Source organism: Perna viridis, chromosome 4, assembly GCF_037379345.1.
Source record: "Perna viridis isolate PV_CMFRI_1.1 ecotype Kerala chromosome 4, ASM3737934v1, whole genome shotgun sequence".
Classification (NCBI taxonomy): Eukaryota; Metazoa; Mollusca; class Bivalvia; order Mytilida; family Mytilidae; genus Perna; species Perna viridis.
The window spans coordinates 11990853-12012273 of NC_142448.1; the positions used below are offsets into that span (position 1 = coordinate 11990853).

Here is a 21421-nt window from a genome sequence, read left to right on the forward strand (position 1 = left end):
TATTGCCTCCTCTGTCTTTTATTTAATGTTGAGGTACAATTATATTCATGAAAATCAATTCTTGAATTTTTTTTCAGGGCATAATTTAAGTTGTTCCTTGGATCATGTGAAAAATTTATACTTGTCAATATCAACTTAAACTGTTAAAAATCTGTACCTGTAATTTTGTACTTAGAAAGAATATACCATCAATGTATCAGTGTCCCACCTAAAAGGCATGAATATTATACTGTTTTATGACATCAATTTTTCCAGTGTTAGATGCTTCAAATTGTTCTAAAGTAGGAAATAATCTCAAAAGAGCATTTACATTATTTTAATTACAATAAATTTGTTATCTGTAAGATCTTTCCTACAGACAATGAGTGCTTGTAAGATCTAATATAATTACCATTTATATATTTGATTGTTCCATGGTAATTAAGTTTTTAATTTGGAATTAATGTTATTCTATGGTTGAACAAGTTTGATACAATATCATGATGTGGGCTGGGGAAGTCAAATCAAATGGCTAAATGCATTGTAACATGCAAGATACAAATTACCATAGCCACTTCTTTTAATGTTTTAGTTTTATGAATGTATTGGCTGGTCTGACTCACTTAGTGGGAGACTTTTGTAGTGTGAATTAGTTTATAAAACTTATAGGGATATTGTGAAGGTTTTTACACTTCTGCTTTTCTCAGTTGATCATTCCTGTGTGTTCTATGGTGTTTTTTAATCTGACAGTCAAACTGAAATTTCAGTTTTAATTATGAACATAAACTTGTCTGTCAAAATATCATTGGTTTTGTACAGTATAATTACTCTATATTTCAGCCAGTAGAGCTGAGGGTTGGATTGTGCACTCTGGGTTTTTATAAATCGCTGAACGATTGGGTGGTTTATTGGAATCACCTTGTCTATTGGTATCCTTCATTCTGTCCATCGGAATATCATTACATATTCCACATGTAAACTTTTCATATTTCGTACAACTACATGAAAACTCTTTGAACAATTTTAATCAAACTTGGCTGAAATGATGTATGGAGGGCTTGTACTAAATGTCTACTTTTGGTTCCATATGATTGAGCAAGATGGCTGCCTGAAGCTATCTAAGCTTCCAACCAACCTATTTTCATGGAACTATAACTGTCAATGTCTTAAAACTTGATAATGACCTCAATGTCCTACAAACGATCCTTTTTTTTTTGTATGGCTCTGGCAGCTAATCAGGTTACTGGTCTACTCAAAGACACCATTGAGATCTTATGGGAAAGCACATTTTAGCCAACCAATGATGACCAACTTTGGCCGAAATAATAAAAAAGGACAATTTTTACATGTGATATATTTTTGGTTCCACTTGATTTAACAAGATGCCAGTTTGTTCTACCCCCCTTTCAATGATCCACTTTTTATTTGGCTCATTGATGCATGTAACAAGACCTATTTAAATGATTTTTTGTTGTTGAAATTACCTCCTTATTTCAAATTCTCTAGGTGAGCCTAGTTTTGTTATCCTTTCTGTCAATGGAAATATTAATTTCAAATTTCTTAGTTACTCTATATAGGTTGGGCATATTCTGTAAGTGGCCTTGGATGCTGCTGGACAAGAAAACTGGCCTGGATGAAATATTTTTACTATTCTGAAACTATGTGTATTTGAACTCCTGGTAGGCAGACGTATTGTTTGGTGACTTGATAAAGAATTTACAAGTATGCAGTGAAATAAAAAAAACTTAGGGAATTTTGCAACTGAATTACATGCACATGGCATGAGTTATTAACTTGTCATTTTACTTGATTTTGGAACAAACAAAAAAATCAGATTTGACACTTTGCTCTTAGTTTTTAAATTACTTACAAAAAAAAAAACTAGATTGTGATGGGATTTTTCATTTACTTTCTGTAATTATCCTTTAATTCTTTGTGTCAGTATGTAATTAACAGATTAGAAGGCATGTTGTTAGGAAAATTATTTTCTTGCTATGCCGTGTGCTAAAAACAGATTGACTTTAGTTAACTACCAATAAGCCGATGACGATGTCGTGAGAGGTTTTTAAGGAAAGTCCCACGTGGGAGAATTGATTAGTATAAAAAATCAAATCTTATTTTTGTATCAAGTATGGACATATTTATATTATCCTTAATTATGACTCATTACTCCTACATACTGAACAATCTTTACAGGGTGTAGTTGGCATTTTTTTTTAGTTTCTTACATAGCCAAATTTCCTTTCCATTAAATTCTTCTACTCATTTTATTCAGTTATTATCATTCATTTATATAAAGTTTACTCATAAAGTTATGATTAATTACATATTAAAAAAATCATATTCCAACTTAATGAATGGATGGTATATTAGAATCACCTTTCCAATGTCATACAGACTTCTGATGGAATAATTGATTTCAAATTTGCATTATTTACATGAAAATAGGGCATGTGTTGTACAAAATTTTGGTTGCTTTCTAATATCAACTTCATGTATAAATGGGGATATACTCAGCACAACATGTGCAACTTCATGTTTCGCACAATGTTTTTTTTTAAATCACTGGATTTGCACATGAAATTAAAACATGGAATTCACATGAAATGATGTTCATTAAATCAGAGCTCCATTTGTCTTCTCTGTTCATTTGTTAATGTGATGCACCTCTAGATGATTCTCTGTTAATGTATGAAGGTTTAACATTGTTGGGAACCAGTCACCTGCACATGATAGAATAAGACAAAGGAATCCCAAAATTGTATCCCGTCATTCTCATTACTTTGTAAAGAGAAACATGTTTTGAAAATTGAATGAATCAATTGTGACTTGTTTTGCCTGTTTGCTTTCACTTAATTTGAAATCTGTCTAAACCCGACACTTTTTAAAGTCCCTTTATATAAATTTTAATGTACTTTAAACCTTGATAAACCTAAAACCTGTCTAAACCATACATTTTTTTAAGTCCCCTAATATAAATTTTAATGTAGTTTAAACCTTGATAAACCTAAAACCTGTCTAAACCATACACTTTTTTAAGTCCCCTAATATAAATTTTAATGTAGTTTGAACCTTGATAAACCTAAAACCTGTCTAAACCAAACACTTTTTTAAGTCCCCTAATATAAATTTTAATGTACTTTAAACCTTGATAAACCTAAAACCTGTCTAAACCATACACTTTTTTAAGTCCCCTAATATAAATTTTAATGTTTGAACTTTGATAAACCTAAAACCTGTCTAAACCAAACACATTTTAAAGTTTGAAAGGTGTCCAGTATGGGCATGTTTTACTGTGGTATGATACAAGCTTCAATAAATGGTAAATGACCTCATATTTGTCTTCAAATGACCTTTTTGTAACTTTATATTGTGATGTTTGAAGGAGATTTCTGTATGATATCATATTTTCCTCAGCGGTGTCCATGAGTGTGAATATGTCTATTATAGTCTGTCATGACTTTCATTTCAATAAGTATTTCAGAATCCACAGACAAAAGATTAAATGCTTGAGCCTAAGTTTGTCAAAACTTTTTGTCTGATTAATTTAATCCTACTTACAACCTGTACTATTTAAATTGCCTCTTGTGAAGTACTTTCCTTTTGTTTTAATTGCCTGAATATAGCTGAAGTATTGCTGCTCGGGCGTTAAACCCCAATAATCATAATCAATCAATCCTTTTGTTTTACATTAATGGGGCAAATATGATTTATGTCATTTCATGGTTTATCTTAAATTTTCAACAATTGTTAAAAGAAAACGTGAAAAGCCTTGGCAGATGTTTCAGTTTCAATTTAAAATATCTAACCTATGTTTTCAAATTAAAAATGTATTACCAATGGGTGGACTTGGGACTGACATTTTCATCCTGGTGGGGGGTTGTTGTCTTGTTGACAAACACACCATATCTTTTCTTGTTATATTACAAATTAAGCTAATCAAAATTTTCCAACTACACCAAGTAGTAACATTTTAGTCAACAGTAACATATAAAAAATATTGTGACATTATTCAACATGTAATGTTTTTTATTTTGGACTCACTGGTGAAAAAAAAGATAAGAAAATACACACATGTATTCAATGGGTATTTCTGGAAAAGCTGCAGGAGCTAACCTTACTGGTGTACCTGGTCAGTGGGGTCTAGGCCACTCTTTAACTTTTGTTTCTATATCAAAGCTATTTTGGTTATTTCATATTCTTTCCTTAGTGCATCTTTTTTCTTCGTCTTGTCGTAATCTTTAGTTATGTTCTTCTTTATTACCACTCAATGCCTGGCAATGATATCCCTTTTATAGATGAGAAGTTGATTGAAATTTATTTGGCTTAAATGCTTGTTTTAAATTTTATTTAAGTTTCTTGGCTTCGAACACTAGTAGCCAAATACAGAGAGACCACTTGCAAAAAGAAATACTTTTAATATGAATACATATACATGTTGTCAAGTAATGTTTTGGTATAAAGGAAATGATGTTTTAAATAAAGGAAAATGAACCAAAAATAGAGCTACATGTAGTATGATCGATATTGATAACTGATTATTCTACTTAGAAAGCTTGAACAGTAAAATAATAATCTCTGGGTTTCAGCTAATCACCTGAAAAATCATAAAAGGTAAATGTTAAACAGGAAGTTTGGAAAATGGTTTGTTTTCTTCTTTTAACGAATTTTTCAGAAATATCCAGTTTTGGGCCAATTGATGGTTTTGTAGATAGGGGAATTTAACCAAAATTTGATTTTGCAAGCATAACTTGCTCTTATATGCAAAACAACCTTTATTATTTAATTTTCAACTGTTACCTCTTACAAATTTGGAATGAGGCTAAAAATGAAATATTATTTTAGTTTTTGGTTACATCAACATGAATCTTGGTCTGCTGATTATTCCATAATAATAATATCACAGTACCAGAAGGCATGTATCAAACAATCATTTACAGGGCTCAAGCTTCTTGAGAATAGCAGGGAGAAGTATCTTCTCTTTCAGAGAGACATCAGGGAGAAGTGAAAGCATACACACTTCTTTTATTTACACTTTTTTTTCAATTACATGTTTTGTATAATGTTACACACATCCACCCAATAAGCAAGCATTTTTTTGTTTATTTTCTTTAATTGTGATAAATGATATTTTTCTTTAAGCTACATATGTAAACAACAAAGCATTTTGGACAAAAAATTGATCTGTAATTGCAATAAATTGGATAGTTCATATACACTGATATACATTGTAAAATATGTAAGGTTAGATGTGACACCCTGGTTGTATGTTAGGTATCCATCAAGGTACAAATTTTATTCAGTGAAACAAAGTAGTGGTTTACAGTAAGGTTTAAATTGAATTAGTCTAATGTTTTCTGCAGATTTTAGTTAAATTATTAAATTATTAATGTGTGAAAGAAATTGTTTTCAAATGTCGTAATGTTAAGACAGTTATAACATGTAAGCAGTAATTTTATTATACTACTGTGAAGATGTTAACTATGTTGCTATATTACAGTGTAGTCATCATACGTAAGTGGATGTAAATTGAACTTAATTCTCTCATTGTGCAATATATTGCTATATGAAGAAAAATGAAAAATGTTTTGTCCAAAATGATAAAAGAGGGATAATCTTATTTTATGTTCATTGAGTAGCTGTCTTTGTAAGAATCATGCAAATTCTGTAAAATATGATACACCTAAAAAAAGGCTACATATTTTATTTTTGCTATGAAGTTACTTCATAGGTCTATATGATGAAATGTGTAATTCATTCCTATCTGTCAGCTTTAAGGAGATAATCCACTTTGAAAATCACACAGTTTCTAGTGTATTTTAGTGTCATTTACAGAGTTCTCTCCCTTAATGTTGAAATTTACAGTGCATTCTATATAATTTTTATCTCCTAAGAATGCAGGTAAAACCAATTGTTAATTTCTGTTTACTATGGCAATTCAGACAAAATATAAAAAATAAAAATATGTAGGCTTTTCACCCATGAATCACATTTTGCACGATTCTTAGCTGGAGTGCTACTTAATATGTGTGGAGAAGGATCGTAGCAATATGTAATACCATTTGATTTTGGACTTTAGTTGTGAGATACTAATGGTTCATTATTTCAGTTTGTTCCCCTCCTACTTGGTGTAAAAATATCATCAATTTTGGTAATGTAATTATTCTCCTTTACCATCATTAATATGATTTGAGTTTTATTGAAAGGCTACGAGGAGAGAGGAAATAACATTCTATAAACTTGTATAATTAAATGACATTGGGTCATTGGTCAGCTCATAAATGATCTCTCCTACCACGTTAGGTTTAGGCAGAATTATAAATAGTATGAATCTTCATTATAGGAATTAGTTTTGATGAAACTGTTATTACAACCCCTTTACTCTGGGATTTAGGAGTTTAATCAAACCAATTTTTAATGATATTGTATTGGGTTTTTGTACTTAGTGTTTTGATGTATTGATTATAGAGCAGTGCTATGTAGAAAACGTGGAGTATTACAAAACAGATAATACAACTCTCTCAATAGTTCCGCTATTTACTTTAAAGGTAGGAATTTTTGTTTGTAAATTAGTTATTTTAAGGCTATTTTTAGGTTTGTGAATGAACATTTTAAAAAAAACAAGTAGCTTTAATTTTAATTAGTTTTTATTTACGTATTTTACGTCAGTATGACAAGTTATTTGACATTTGTGGTTTTATAGGAGAATCACTTCTCATAGCGTCTTTGTCAGGTAGGGGTTAGTTTTATAGGAGAATCACTTCTCATAGCGTCTTTGTCAGGTAGGGGTTAGTTAGTCACGTCTCATAGCGTCTTTGTCAGATAGGGGTTAATTAGTCACTTCTCATAGTGTCTTTGTCAGGTAGGGGTTAGTTAGTTACTTCTCATAGCGCCTTGTCAGGTAGGGGTAAGTTGGTCACTTCTCATAGCGTCTTTGTCAGGTAGGGGTTAGTTAGTCACTTCTCATAGTGTCTTTGTCAGGTAGGGGTTAGTTAGTTACTTCTCATAGCGTCTTTGTCAGGTAGGGGTTAGTTAGTCACTTCTCATAGTGTCTTTGTCAGGTAGGGGTTAGTTAGTTACTTCTCATAGCGTCTTTGTCAGGTAGGGGTTAGTTAGTTTTCATGAACATTAGTGAAATTACTAAACAAAATTTTAAAATTTTGAATTTATTGATGATTTTTCGATTTTTATCATTCCTAAATTACAAATGTGGCTGTCATTATTTACAATAATAGGAGCTTTGATTGTACTACAGTTTAATAGCTTACAATCAGGATGATGAAGTTGTCTTAAAGCCTCTTTAGCTGGCTAGCAATAAATCTTGAAGCAATGTTAATTGAAGATGGGAATGAGCTATTTATGCTTTAATTGTTAATTTGTTCGGAGAAATCTTATGTGCTCTTCATGTGAATAGAGTACTAGTTCTACTATTACATAAAACTTGCCATCAATCTGTTAATGTTGCTTTTAAGCAAAGCAATGTTTTAAGAAATCTGTAGCCAAATTCAACAGGTTTGTGTCACTTCTTCTTTGTAAAAAAAAAAAAAAAAAAAAAAAAAAAAAAACGATAAAAATGAAAAAAATAAAAAACTAAGTTTATTGATTGGTTGATAGATTGTTGGTGTTTTAACTCCCAAGCAGCAATATTTCAGAGTCTAAGTTTATTGATTGGTTGATAGATTGTTGGTGTTGTAACTCCCAAGCAGCAATATTTCAGAGTCTAAGTTTATTGATTGGTTGATTAAATCATTTCCAATCCTTTTTTACATTTCAACATATTTTTACTAAGGACATGTTCGAGAGCCCTATAGTTTTTGGAGGTTTTTGTCCCACCCCTTTTGAAAATAAGCAGCTAAATGGGAAAATGGTGTTTTCTTTAGAATGGATAGAAAAATTTATTGTTGATTTGATTTTGATGGTTCAAATGTGTTCTTTTTTATGGACAATCTCAAGAAATGTGTCATTGAAAGAACCAAGTCTTTATTCAGTGATCATGAGACACTTGAATGCCTTTCCTCACTGCATGAGAAATATGTTATTGTCCTTGCAGACAAAGCTCCAAACAACATTGTATTTGTTTGTAAAGCCCATTACCAAAATTGCCTTATTAAGGAATTGGGCTTTGATAGTAACACCCAGGTAATGGCACATACAAATGTACTACTTTCAATAAGATGAAATCCTTAACAACCATAAGTTCTTTATGTCTTATCTCAACATCACCACAATATGAGGATTTACCTTACTTGTAGTGGATTCCCAAATTTCAAAAGAATCCGTACAAAGAAAGTTATGTAGATGAATCTTCATCTTGCTCCACAAAAGAGATGTCAATTCACCTTTCAAAGATATTGTCTGTAGTGAAAGATGGACAGCAAGCTACTTGCAATACCACCTACTCTCGAAGTGTGGCATTAACCATATATGAATACTTAAAAATTTAAAAATTTACATCATAACTTGAAATTCCGCATCTTTTTGGAAATTAGTTCTCTCCAAACTTTTAACTTTTCAACTCTTTACACCATGTTGACTCATGATAACTTGAAATCTGGTTTGAAAGGGCTTATTTGAAATCTTTTCTGATTCGAAAAATTATGTTGTTATTGTGATGTGCTTGATTTCCTTGTTGATAACCTATTTGTCACATTTGGAGGAGCTTTTTTCAAACAACAAGTTGGCATTCCAGTGGGCATTAACTGTGCTTCTGACCGAGCCAGTTTGTTTTTATATTCATACAAGACTGAATGTCTTCAGAATCTCGAAAAGAATGAGTATTTAAAAGATGCTAAATCCTTTCACTTTACATGCAGATATGTTGATGATGTATCGTCCATTAACGACCATGCTAGTGGTAAATGGTGACCTTCAGAAGATGTTTACAAAATGCTGGAATTTTTAATCGACAACATATTTGTCCAGTTTGGTGGATATGTTTTCCAACAAACGGTCGGCATTCCAATGGGAACAAATTGTGCTTCTCCACTTGCTGACCTATTCTTTCCTCTTACGAGGCTGATTTTATAGCTGATCTGATCCGAAAGAAAGAATATCGTTTAGCTAGATCCTTTAATCTCAGTTTCTACTATATAGATGACGTATTATCTTTAAACAATCCTAATTTTTGGGATTTGATACATTGCGTCTACCCCAAAAGAACTTGAGATAAAGGATAATACAGACAATAAGTCAGCCTCATATCTACCTGCACTTAAAAATCGATGGTAAAGGAAAACTGTTGACCAGACTTTACAACAAACGTGATAACTTTCATTCATAATTGTCAACTTTCCTTTCATCTGTGGCAACATCTCTTTAGCACCTGCATATGGAGTGTTCATATCACTCATAACTCATACATTATGCCAGAGCTTGCCGAAACTACAAAGACTTTTTGTAACACGCTAGAATTCTTACAAGTAGGCTTCTGGAACAGGGTTTTGTTGCTATTAGATTGAAGTCATCACTACAGAAGTTTTATGGTCGTCATCATGAACTTGTGGATTCTTACAGGGTATCCATCTGCGCCATGAAAACTGATTTGTTCAATGTGGCATAGTTTTGCTTTCCTCTTTCGTCTAGCCCGGATTTGACTTTTTATTAGCAAGTCGGCAGGTGTTTCTAGAAAAGCAGAGGACACTTATCCTACCGGTGCACCTGGTCCATGTTCCCGGTTTTTAGTGGAGTCCGAGTTGCTCATTTGCTTTTGTTGCTTTGTGTTCTTTGTTGTGTATGTCTGTTTTCCATGTCTGGTCTTTGTCCATGGATTGCATTCTTTTGATTACCACTATAACCTTGGTTCTCTTGATTACTCTTCAATATATCCACCAGAGCTTGAGATTAAGGTGATTGCACAAACATTTTCTTCTGCATCTTTTTTGGACATACTGGTTACATCTTGAATTTGACATCAGTGGTCATCTCAGCATGAAGATGTTTGATAAAAGAGATGACTTAAATTTTAATGTTATAAATTTTCTTTAACTGCAGCAATATACCTTCATCTCCTGCAGATAGTGTTTATATTTCACAATTGATTTACTACGCTAGAGCAAATACTAACTACTCTGATTTCCTTAAACACAAGAAATATCTGTGTAACATATTCATGAATCAGGGATATGAGGAAATGCATCTCAAAAGGTCTCTTACCAAATTCCTTTTTTATATATCAGTCCTTGGTTAAAAAATACTCAGTTTCTTCTAAAATAATGAGTAATGATTGTTTATTGTAAATTGTTCTTTGTGCTGATGTGACCGCTGATTTATGCTATTTAATAAACACTGCAGCACTGGAAGAGGGAGATTAAATGTGCTTTAAAACCTAGATTTAACCCACCATTTCATTTGAAATGTCTGTACCAAGTCAGGACCATTATGGTACAAGCTACTTTGGTTATGTAATATCTGTTTAGCTAGATTTGTTTTGGACTTTTTGCCGAATTTTGATTATGGATCAGATTAGTGATCAGTAACTTTTATTCAGAAGTGTTTTCAGGGTAGACCTATCTTTAACAGTTATTGAGTTAAAGGGGTACAAAATTGGGCCATGCATTTTTAAAATTTTTGGTCCAATTTTGAATTATTTTTTTTATTTTTAAATTTTGTGTTCAATTGTGTCAACCAGTAGTTGTGTCAGTAATGAACTTAGGCTTCAGGCTGTCAGAAACTAATTGTGTATCCACACTTGCCCAAAGTGAACTGAGTTCAGCATGTTGCAGTCATATCATGCTGTGTTCCTTGTAGCTTTTTTATTTTTTCATTTTCTAAACTTCAAAAGATTCCAAATGTTGTACTTTTCTTCACCACATTCATCAATACATGTATACAGCATGTGCTAACCATAGCAAATAAACTATGAGTTCTAAAAGTAAATGGCTTTGCTGGTAATGATTTAAAAAATGAGGGTATTCTAACCCTATTGCACAGTAAATATTAAAAGATGTAGTCATGCATTGCCTTCATATGACCTTCAGCACTTGTAATACACAGAATTATTGTAAAAAAATTGTACAGAAACATGATATTTATTTGATCTATATATTGTTCCTGGAAAAACATTACATCATTCAAATATCTATGTAACGCTATGACATCAATACAATATGTTACTTATAAATTACCTTTAAATTACTAGATATTATTTTTAAAAAGATGAAATGAAACCTGTTCAACAAACAATGTTAATATATATCCAGTCAGTTTAGATTTCTTCATCACTTAAGTTCCTTTAAATGTAGGTCAATTTTTGTTGAATTTGCAGTGTGCTTAAAACAAATTATATTGAAAAAGAGTAGGAATGGTTGTATAATAGCATGCTTTGTGATGGGGAAATTTTTCCCTCTACATTGTAATAGCCTAATTTCTTTTCCCATTTTTGTTCCCTATCACACTTTCAGCAAAATGGGCCTTTAATATTTGCTTCTCACACTGGTTAGTCCTCCTGGCGGATATTTCAATTAATTAAAACATTTCTGCATAACCCTAAACCTATATTCTAATTTTTAAACAGATAATATGAAATAACCTGGTTTGGGACAGTTAACACTTACAACCATTTAGAATGGATGCCAGTCTAAGTATTTTGAAATAATTGATTCCTACTCAAAATGTTATTTTGTTCAGGCATTATTTGAATTGCAGAGTGCAGACCAATCAACATTAATCAAGCATCATAATACTAAGCCAGGTTATACTAAATAGCCTGGTTTGTTCAAAGAATCAACCAATCTGAAAGCTTATTACAAATCAAATTAAAGATTAAAATTATAGTGAATAAAGAAAGTGACATTAGTATTAAGTAGCACTCCAGATAAAAATCGTGCAAAATGTGATGCATGGTTGGAAAGCCTTTCATATTCTTATTTTTGATATTTTGTTTAAAATGTTATAGTAAACAGAAATGAATATGTGACTTTTCATATAACCCTTGTTCTTAAGAGATAAAAATTATTTAGAATGCTATAGAAACTGCTACTTATATAGCAAAACAAACCTAAAGTAATGTTAAGATTTGAGTTTGAGATTGTAAAAACTAAATTGAAATTTTAGAAAATTTACATTTGTGGCACTGTGCCATGAACTCTTAAAAAGCCTAATATTTACAAGTGCACTGTGCTGTGGAGTAGCCAACAGTAATTACTGGTATTTTCCAAAAAATTGAAATGGTCAAGATTCGCCCCTTCTGCTTCCAAGTTAATCTTTTCTATAAGTAAAATCTTGTAACAGGTTGACATTCAACAAACAGTCTGTATAAAGAATAAAATGAATGTAAATTTACATTTTTGTACAATGCTCTTAATGTAGGCCCTCCCTTGAATTTAAAATAAAACATTAAAATGCATAAATGTTATAGACTTTTAGAATGATTGATCCAGACGTTTAATTTCTTGGTAACAGGTTTATCACCAATTACATAATATACTTCTGTAATAATGTATATAGAGTATAGGGCACTACTGATTAACTGGGCTGGACTAATCTGATTAAGATTTCCTTTACAGAAATCTTGGCTTATAATTTGATAACCAGTATGAAGGAAGATAGTTATATTTAAAATAAAACATCAAAACATCAAGTTGTTAACTATTCAGACCCGAAATCCTGACTTAATTTGGTATAATTACTTTTTGTTGGAATCATCGATTAAGTTACTGGTGGACAAAACACTTATTCATCTTGCAGATATTTTTTTTTGCAGATAACAATACTACAGAAATGAAGAAAAGAACAGATTCACAGAACTACATACAAGCATGCCTTGTTATCATCGTATTTGTCTCCATGGCAACTGCCTCTGGTTACCATGACTACTGCATCATTGGTGCTGGACCTAGTGGCCTTCAATTGGGATATTTTTTACATCAACAAAACAGAGATTACATGATTTTTGAACGTTCAAACATTTCAGGTAGGTAATTTAAAATCAATTTAATTAGAATTAGAGCTATCAGTTGTTCCATTCAGTCGCTGCATGTAGGATATAACAAACTCCATTCTACTTTCTGTTCAGATGACCTTTTCAGAATCCTTGGGTTTTTCCCTTTGAATAATGCTTTCAAAATCATGAAAGATGAAATCTGATTTGTCTGATCAGAAAGGTCATCAGAACAGAAAGTAGAATGGAGTGTTGTTAGATTTAATTTTAATTACATTGATTTAAAATATGAAGGTGTAGGGGCATTATGCTATGAATAATGTCAAAAAATATCAAATTCATTGTAGATAACATATAAATTGTTCATAACATTGTAAAATATATAGATATAAGGGAAAAGAATATTTTGTGGCATTAGTTCATGTTATGACATCATAATGGTACCACAATTCAGTGTCATTTAAGAAAATCTGCTACGAATGGTACATTTTGTCGGTTTTAATTTCCATATTTGTATCCAGAAAACTGTGTCCACACCCCAAAAAAAAACAACTTTACATTTTCACATATGATAAAATATGTTATATTAAATGTATTCACTGAATATGAAGTTGTTTTTTTGGGTGTGGACAAAAAGAGACAAAAAATTGATAGGATATCTCAATTTTGGTAAACTGCAAGCAATTCCATTGTTCTTTGAATGCAAGAATTATCAGCAGTCTTTATGTTTTCCCATTTGTGATGGATTCAAGTCTCCAAATTCACAATTAAATCTTTCAACACTTAATAATTAGTCCTCAGTTGTATCTTAGACCATTGAGACCCTTTATAGCATCTTCTCCTTTACAATATATGCAGACATTGTCTTCTTTGTATAATTTTTGTTATGTTTGCTGTGGGTATTACACCATGTGTAGAATTGCTACAAGTCTCTAGTACTTTTCACCATCCATTTATGGTAAAGAAAGTGTACATATATAATGTCAGATGGACAGTGAATAGTTATGTAATTGCTGATTAAACTTGTTGGAAGTAATACCCTACTTAAACATTTCACTGTTAATTAGATTATACAAGTCAGTGTAAAGCTTTGAGCACCAGAGAGATAGGAGAAGGTTCGGTAAGGACCCAATTTGGCCTCTTAATTTGGGCATTTTTTGAAATTTGATTAGAGCTGATTTCTAGGTAGTAGTAGTATAGTAAAATGGTCGCAAACAATGAATATAAAATGTTTTTGACAAGATGAATGACATTTTTCCAGAAATAACGGTATGCATTTATGTAAATTTTACAAAAACCTTACACTTTTTAACATTTCTACAATTTTTAAGATGGTTTTTGTGTGGAACAGAAGTGGCCACACTTCTGTTGACTCAAGATATTTTTACTTGTGTTATAATTGATAATTATATACAAAATATATGAAGCACAAGGGTCAACACACGTGGCCTTTGTTAGAAGTGTGAAAAACTGCACAAAATTTAGTGTTTTTCCACCTTTTTAACAGATTTTCCCAATATCAGCCAAGTTTGAAGGGCATTTATGACTGTATATGTTCAAATTATTACTATTAACCAACCAAATTAACTATAAAGCACATTAAAGAGCTGGAGAAACAACGTTAAATTTTACTTTTGTGTACTGTTTTTAGGCCAAATTTTGCCCTTACCAAACCAACTTCTTTCTGTTTCAATGCAAAACAAATCAGCGACTTAAAGCGGACCCACAAATAACCTGATATTTTGTATTTTTAGATCTGTGTACTGGTACTTTTATATGAAGTATATGCAACTAATAGTGTCTTTTTAGTTTTTATCTTGTAATATCATTTGTACCAAAACTTGCATCAACTTGTGTCAATATTGTCACCTCGGTCAACATTCCATTCTGCTATGGACATATAGTTAATTTGTTTGTTTGTTTGTTGGGGTGTAACGTTCGAGCAGCAATATTTCAGCTATATTCAGACGAGACATATAGTTAAGGAGTAAGTTTAAATGGAATAAACAAAACCCATGCATAAATCTTGACTTTCAGTTTTATGGCTTCGCATTTGGTGTGAATAAATTTATTTATTGATGCTATAAAGTTACATCATGATTTAGCAAAGTCACATATTTTTATTCCTTTTATCTCCAGTGTTCTATTGGAGTAGAAGGAAAACTAAACATAAATGATTTATGTTTCTGTCAACTGGGAGAGAAAAGTGCTAACATGCACAGGCACAATATTTTCACATGATTTTCTAATGAATTTTATTTGACTTTCACCTGAATTGAGCAAATATATTTAGTAATGGAAAAAGAAATTCATATGAACTGAGACTTCACATGAAAATCACATTAAGGCCAAGTAAACTTGAATGGTAGATTCTCATCCAACCTTCACAAAAAATATGGGAAGGATGGGAGGATTTTATTTTTATTTTTTATTTGCTAGCCTAATTTTAGTTATTTGAAGTATAAATATGATCTAAATCCTTAGTCACAACATTTTCAGTAGAAACATCATTTTAGTCACCAAGAAATGATTTGTGTGTTATAGTATCTCAATACTAGAAACTAGCACAAAAAGTCCTGCCCTAATTTTTTAGCTTTTAGATGAAATTCTACTAATTAATTAGTGAATTCCACATGAAAATCATGAATTTCATGTTAAATTCATGTAAATTTCATGAAAAGCTGATTCACATGAACTTCATGTGAACTTTTTTTTGCCTTTGTTTTGTTGTATAAACCAAGGAATGTATATGATGAGAGAATGATAAAGTCATTATGGTCAATATTAGATCAAGAGTGTTCCATCTCCTGATGTGTGTTGCCTATACAACCAATGATGGTTTACTCAGATCGTATCTATACATAATTCTGTATGGATATTTCCTGGTGCATTATATCTCACCGGTTGTCATGAATTATTTGTAAGGCATCATATTTATAATTGGGTGCAAATTTGATTACAATATAGATAGAAGAATGCATAATTCTTTTAGAAAAAGATAAAAAAAATATTAATATTAATTGAGAACTAAGGTTTAGTTACCATACTGACTGGTTCTCCTTATTTGTACCATAAACCTTTTCCCTGAGTTTTGCAATGCAGTTTTTGTTATTGTTCTCAAAATGTATTGTAGTGTTCTCAGGGTTCAAGCGCTTGCTATTGAGATTTAAAGGTCTATGACATATAAAAATTGGAATAAAAGGTCCTGTTAAGGAAAGGTGAAGATCCTCAACTCAGCTCAGTGTAAAATGTTGTAGTCCAGGAACTAGGTAAATGAAATCAGACAGAAATTTAGGGCCCTGGACCTCAGACTTACACTTATTTGATCTACTGGTTCACTCTTAATAATATTTTAAATTTTGGTGTGAAAGCTTTTTTTGGAAAATAGTTGAATTGAACTATGCTGCAATGAAAATTTTTGGATTTACAGTATCTGATATGATTAAAACCCATAGAGTTCTAATGCCATAGGCAATTATTTCATGGCAAACAATCTCTCACTAAAATTCTCCCATGGGATCTTGAATGAATAGTAGCAAGCATCATCTGCTAATGGAATACCCTAATATAAGCATTTTTACTATCCAACATGTGGAGAAATTTTTGGTCTGATAAATTGCCATTTGCACTCTCACTTGAATTCACTTTTGTAAACTGAATTATTTTCTCATAAAACTTAGATTAATTCGGCCATGAGGGAGCAGTTGTGACAGAACTGTTTTATTTTCTTGGAATTTAATGTGAAGATTTTATTGTAAATGAAGTTGGAAAAGTGTTAGAAATTTTTGTTTCACACATCTTGGTCTGGTGATGAATTTGTGGTTTACTTGATTTCAATAACACCATGTGTAGTTTCTGATTGTAGGTATAGATGTCAGTTGATCTGGAGAAAAATAACTTTAATGAATTTAGTTCAGTTCTTTAACAATTAAGAACATAAATGCTCTAACTCTCATGGCGACTCAATAGCTGCTTGCAGCAAGATAAAACAGCGTAATTTAGTGAAGTGAAAAAATATATAATCTAATACCGTCATGTTTTGATAATACTGTAAACATATTAATTTTCGGGTATTCTGTCAAGTGAACGTATTCGTGGGTATTATCTTTTGCGGTTTCAAAGTACGATTAGCATTTTAGATTGTTTTGCTGGTACTTTTTTTTGCATTTAGCTGTTCACCACAAAAATAGCAAAACATAATATTTCTGTTGATTCAGGATTTCTCTTTCTGTAGATCAACGACAGCCAAATGTTTACAGAAACCCATATGACATTGTATTTTGGAAACAGACTTTATTGAATACATCTATTTCCTTCTTATTTGTGTTTAATATACCGTTGTAGCTATTGTAAAGTTCAAATGATAGTTTTGTTTAATGATTCTACAGAATTTATTTGTGGAATTTTTAATTAATAGATGTCATTTGATCACTTGTTATCAACAGAATATTTAAATTATGCACAGAAAAGATTTTTTCTTGGATTTAACAATCCATTATATATGTATGTAAATTCTGTTAAGTTTTTTTAACTGCCAAGATTTGAATAATGTTAACAACAAATCTTCCTGTCTGCCCATATGTTTACACATCTTATAGAGATAGCTACCTTTCAATAAAATAAAGGTTATTATTAGATTTTTTCTAAATTTTGCAATAACAGTTACTCATTTATTACCAGGAAGTTCTCAGATTCAAAGGTTGCATAAAACATATGTGGGTGTGCATGAAGGGAGACAGTCCAATTCTATTTGGAGTATGGAATGATCCTCTTGCAAGCCTCCCTACAGTATTTCAAGTTATAATAAGAATAAATCAGTAAAGGAATCAGCTGAAAGGAAAATAAAAAAAAAAAAAACTAGTATGTTTAACAAACAATTGACATACTAGTTTTTTTTTTTTATTTTCCTTTCAGCTGATTTATTCTTATTATAGCTTGAAATACTGTAGGGAGGCTTGTCAATTGTTTGTTAAACAATTGAAAGGTCTTTCCCTTGAAAACTTTCTCTTACGTAATATACACATTAAAACATCTACAACAGTTTGACTTTTTGCACTTGATAACCTTGTCAAATGTAATTGTGGTTGTTCCCATCATGACTTTTGTAATGTCAACTGGAGGACCTTTCGTTAGATAAACAACAACCCTACTTTCTGTGAACTTTAGAATTTTGCACTTATTAACCCCAACTGGGTTCTTTTTCTATATAAATAAATTGAAATTTGAGATATACACATTATGACCTTTAATTTGATATGGGACAACCTAACTATATAAACAACTTAAGTTTTGTACTCACTGACCTCACCTAAGTCATTTATTTCAAGACAAAACATTGATATTTGGGATGTAGGCTTGAAGACCTTTCATTTGATATGCAACAACCTTACCCTCTAAGTACTTTAAATTTTTGCACTTAATGACCCTACTATTTGAAAATGTATTACTTATCATGGTTGAAACTCTGATTTTTGAAATGTGCTCATTTAGACCTTCAAAATGATATATCACGTGACCTCCTTAAACAAAGTTGAAAAAAATAATGCAATATCAAATCTATAAATAAGTATTGATGAAATGTATCAAACCATTGGAAAATATGAAAATTTTAAGGTGTTGTAGTGTCATTGGTTTTTCATATTGGTTTTTGGTATTTTGTGAAACAGTTGTACTTGTGCAGATCTTTCATTCTGTGGAATGACCATTTGTGTGTCTGCTGTGGATTTTAAAATATATACCCCCACTCTCAAAACTTAAAATTTCAATAGATCCAAAACTAGACAAGATATGTCAAATCAGAAAACTGTATGATAATTTGTTGAACATATACAACAAAATTACAAAATAATTTGGGCAATTTTGGAGCTCATTTTGGGCCAGTGATTATTGAAATATGATGCAATAACAAACTCCAGAACTGGAAGTCGTAGAGACATGAAACTACCACCATACATCTTAGGATTACCTGACCTTGAAAAAACTTACAAGGTCAAGGTCATACGTTTATGTCAAGGTCACAAACTGGATTCTGCAAAATATTTAAATTGTCATAACTTTTGAACAGACAGTCTGACAGTTGTAAATTTTGTCTCAAAATGTAGGGCTTATCGAGAGGGTCATTTCATATGCAGTATGTATGCACTTATCTCTTATTGTTTTCTCAATATCAAGGCCTGTAGTTTGCAGTGAGAAGGCTTTCTAGCACTCTATGAACTTTGACCTTGGATGCAAATGAAAGGTCACATGGACCAAAGGTCATTGATGAAGGTCCCATGTTTCTACAACTTCTGGTTCTCAAAATATAAAGTTGAAAAACATAAATATGATATTTCGAGGGATATAACTTCTGTATGGTTTGATAATAAAATACATGTTTATGTTTATTCATTAGGTATTCATCTTGTGTACATGAAACAATTTTTAGATTGATTCTATCTATTAGGGTTTTCAAGATATGAGGGATTGAATTAAATTGTTTTAAGGGGACATAACTCTTAAAGATGATGATGAAATCCTTAGCAGGGTCATCTTCTAATGGAACATGGTGACATCTACATGTTCACCAAGTATGATAATGATATCCTGAAAAATGAGTTCGGGGGACCTATTAACCATATTGATAAGACGCTAATAAACCGGAGATAACTTCTACTATGGATTATGAAATTCTTCATGGGATTATCCTGTAAAAGTCCTAAGAAAGGTCTAATGATGGTCCAAATTTTGTAATGATATCTTGAAAGATGACACAACAGGGCCGTGCCAAAGTAAATATTGAAAGGGGAAAAAACTAGCACTCTGTGACCTTGGACCTTAGGTGCAAATGAAAGGTCACATGGACCAAAGATCATTGATGAAGGTCCCACGTCTCTACAACTTCCGGTTCTCGAAATACAAATTTTTAAAACTTAAGAATGATATTTCAAGGAATATAACTCCCATATGGTTTGATAACAAAATACACATTTATGTTTATTAATTAGGCCGTCTGCATGTGTACATGAAACGGTTTCCAGAATTATTCTATCTCTTATGGTTTTTAAGATATGAGCGATTAAAAGAAACTGTTTTAAAGGGACATAACTCTTAAAGATGGTAATGAAATCCTTAGCAGGGTCATTTCCTAATTGAACCTGATGACATCTACATGTTCACTAAATATGATCATGATATCCTGAAAAATGAGTTTGGGGGACCATGTTGAAAAAAAAAAACGCCAATAAAAGGGAGATAACTTCTACAGTGGATGATGGAATTCTTCACAGGGTCATCTGGTAAAAGTCCTTATTGAGTGCTATCGATGGTCCAAATTTGGTTATGATATCTTAAAAGATGAATAGAGGAGAGCATGTCAAAGAAAATTTTGCAAATAACAGAAGAATAAAAAAAAAAAAACGTTAGAAAAACAATAAGGTCTTTCCCTGGTAGGGAAAGCCCTTAATTATTTGTGCAGTTGACAAAGGACAATTGAGGTTTAATTATGTACAACTAATTTATAAGGTTTCCATCATTAGGCAGGCTAGTCACAATGGACATAAAGATCATTCCACTGCTGATTTCTCAATACCAGTATGATAGGCATCGTCCACTCATAGATCAGAAATGTCCTGTCATTCCCTAATAAAAGTCATTAGGCTCTGTAAATGACATTGAAATTCAATTAACTTTGTCATTACTGAATGACATGATAGTGGTGTATCTTTGTTTGGTAAAAACACTCCATGAGTTGTTAAAAAAAACTAATCTCTTTGGGAATCAAATAATGGAAAAATTTGTCAAGTCATCTCTTAACTCATCTCCTGTGAAATAGCCATGTCAATCAATGCAGAATTTTATATCTGATTTGGTTGTATCTAATCATGCAAGGAGCAAATATTAAATTGAAAAGGGTGTGCGTTAAGGAAACAAACATCATTTAAAAGTCAATAAGATAGAACAAAATAATGGGTTTTACACCATAAAATGGAAGTTTAATTTCCACCCCACTGATGATTTGTTATTGTTTTATTTGTTCTTTCCTTGTTTAGAAAATGATTAAATGTGATTAGCCTAAATCATCATTGTCAACTGTTTTCCGGATTTTTTTACATTTTTTTTTCTGTGTCTGAATTGAGCAGATATTCCACTTAACTAAAAGTCTATCATGTCTACTGGAAATGAATTAACATAGTTCTGTTCCCATGGATTTTATTACTTTTGTTTTTGGGGTCTTTCAAAGATGTTTATACTAAAACCTTTGGTGATCTCTCAAAGTATTTACTATTTTAGATTTAGGTTATATGCTGGTGTATTTGTTGCATTTATCCATATCTGTTCTCTTTTCCATTAAGTACCAGTCCATGTAAAATTCAGATACTGCCTGTGGTAAGGTGTAGAAAAACCCATGGATCAGATGATGTTTTTTGGTCTACACATGCTATTTTTTATGTGACAATAGTCCTTTCTGTATTAAGATCTGTACTTTTGAGAAAACTTCACTTTATATTTCCACTAAAATAAACCAAATGAAATCAAATCAAGAAGGATAACTCTTGCAATGTGCTAATTTCTGGTACAATCTATATA

At 31.5% G+C, this 21421-nt stretch overlaps 1 protein-coding gene across 5 annotated transcripts in view; it reads left to right on the forward strand.

Annotated features, from left to right (window-relative positions):
• The window catches only part of LOC148618875 (FAD-dependent oxidoreductase domain-containing protein 2-like), a 58546-nt gene that overhangs the window by 11773 nt on the left and 25352 nt on the right, over positions 1 to 21421 (forward strand). For 4 of the 5 annotated variants that reach the window (XM_088578201.1, XM_088578204.1, XM_088578200.1 and 1 more), the window contains exon 2: positions 12680 to 12889. In XM_088578201.1, coding sequence (XP_088434327.1) covers positions 12697 to 12889 — 193 coding nt within the window. In that variant the 5' untranslated portion in view covers positions 12680 to 12696. Of the gene's footprint in view, positions 1 to 6419; positions 6528 to 12679; positions 12890 to 21421 lie in introns of those variants that run through there. The other variant, XM_088578202.1, reaches the window with a different exon arrangement.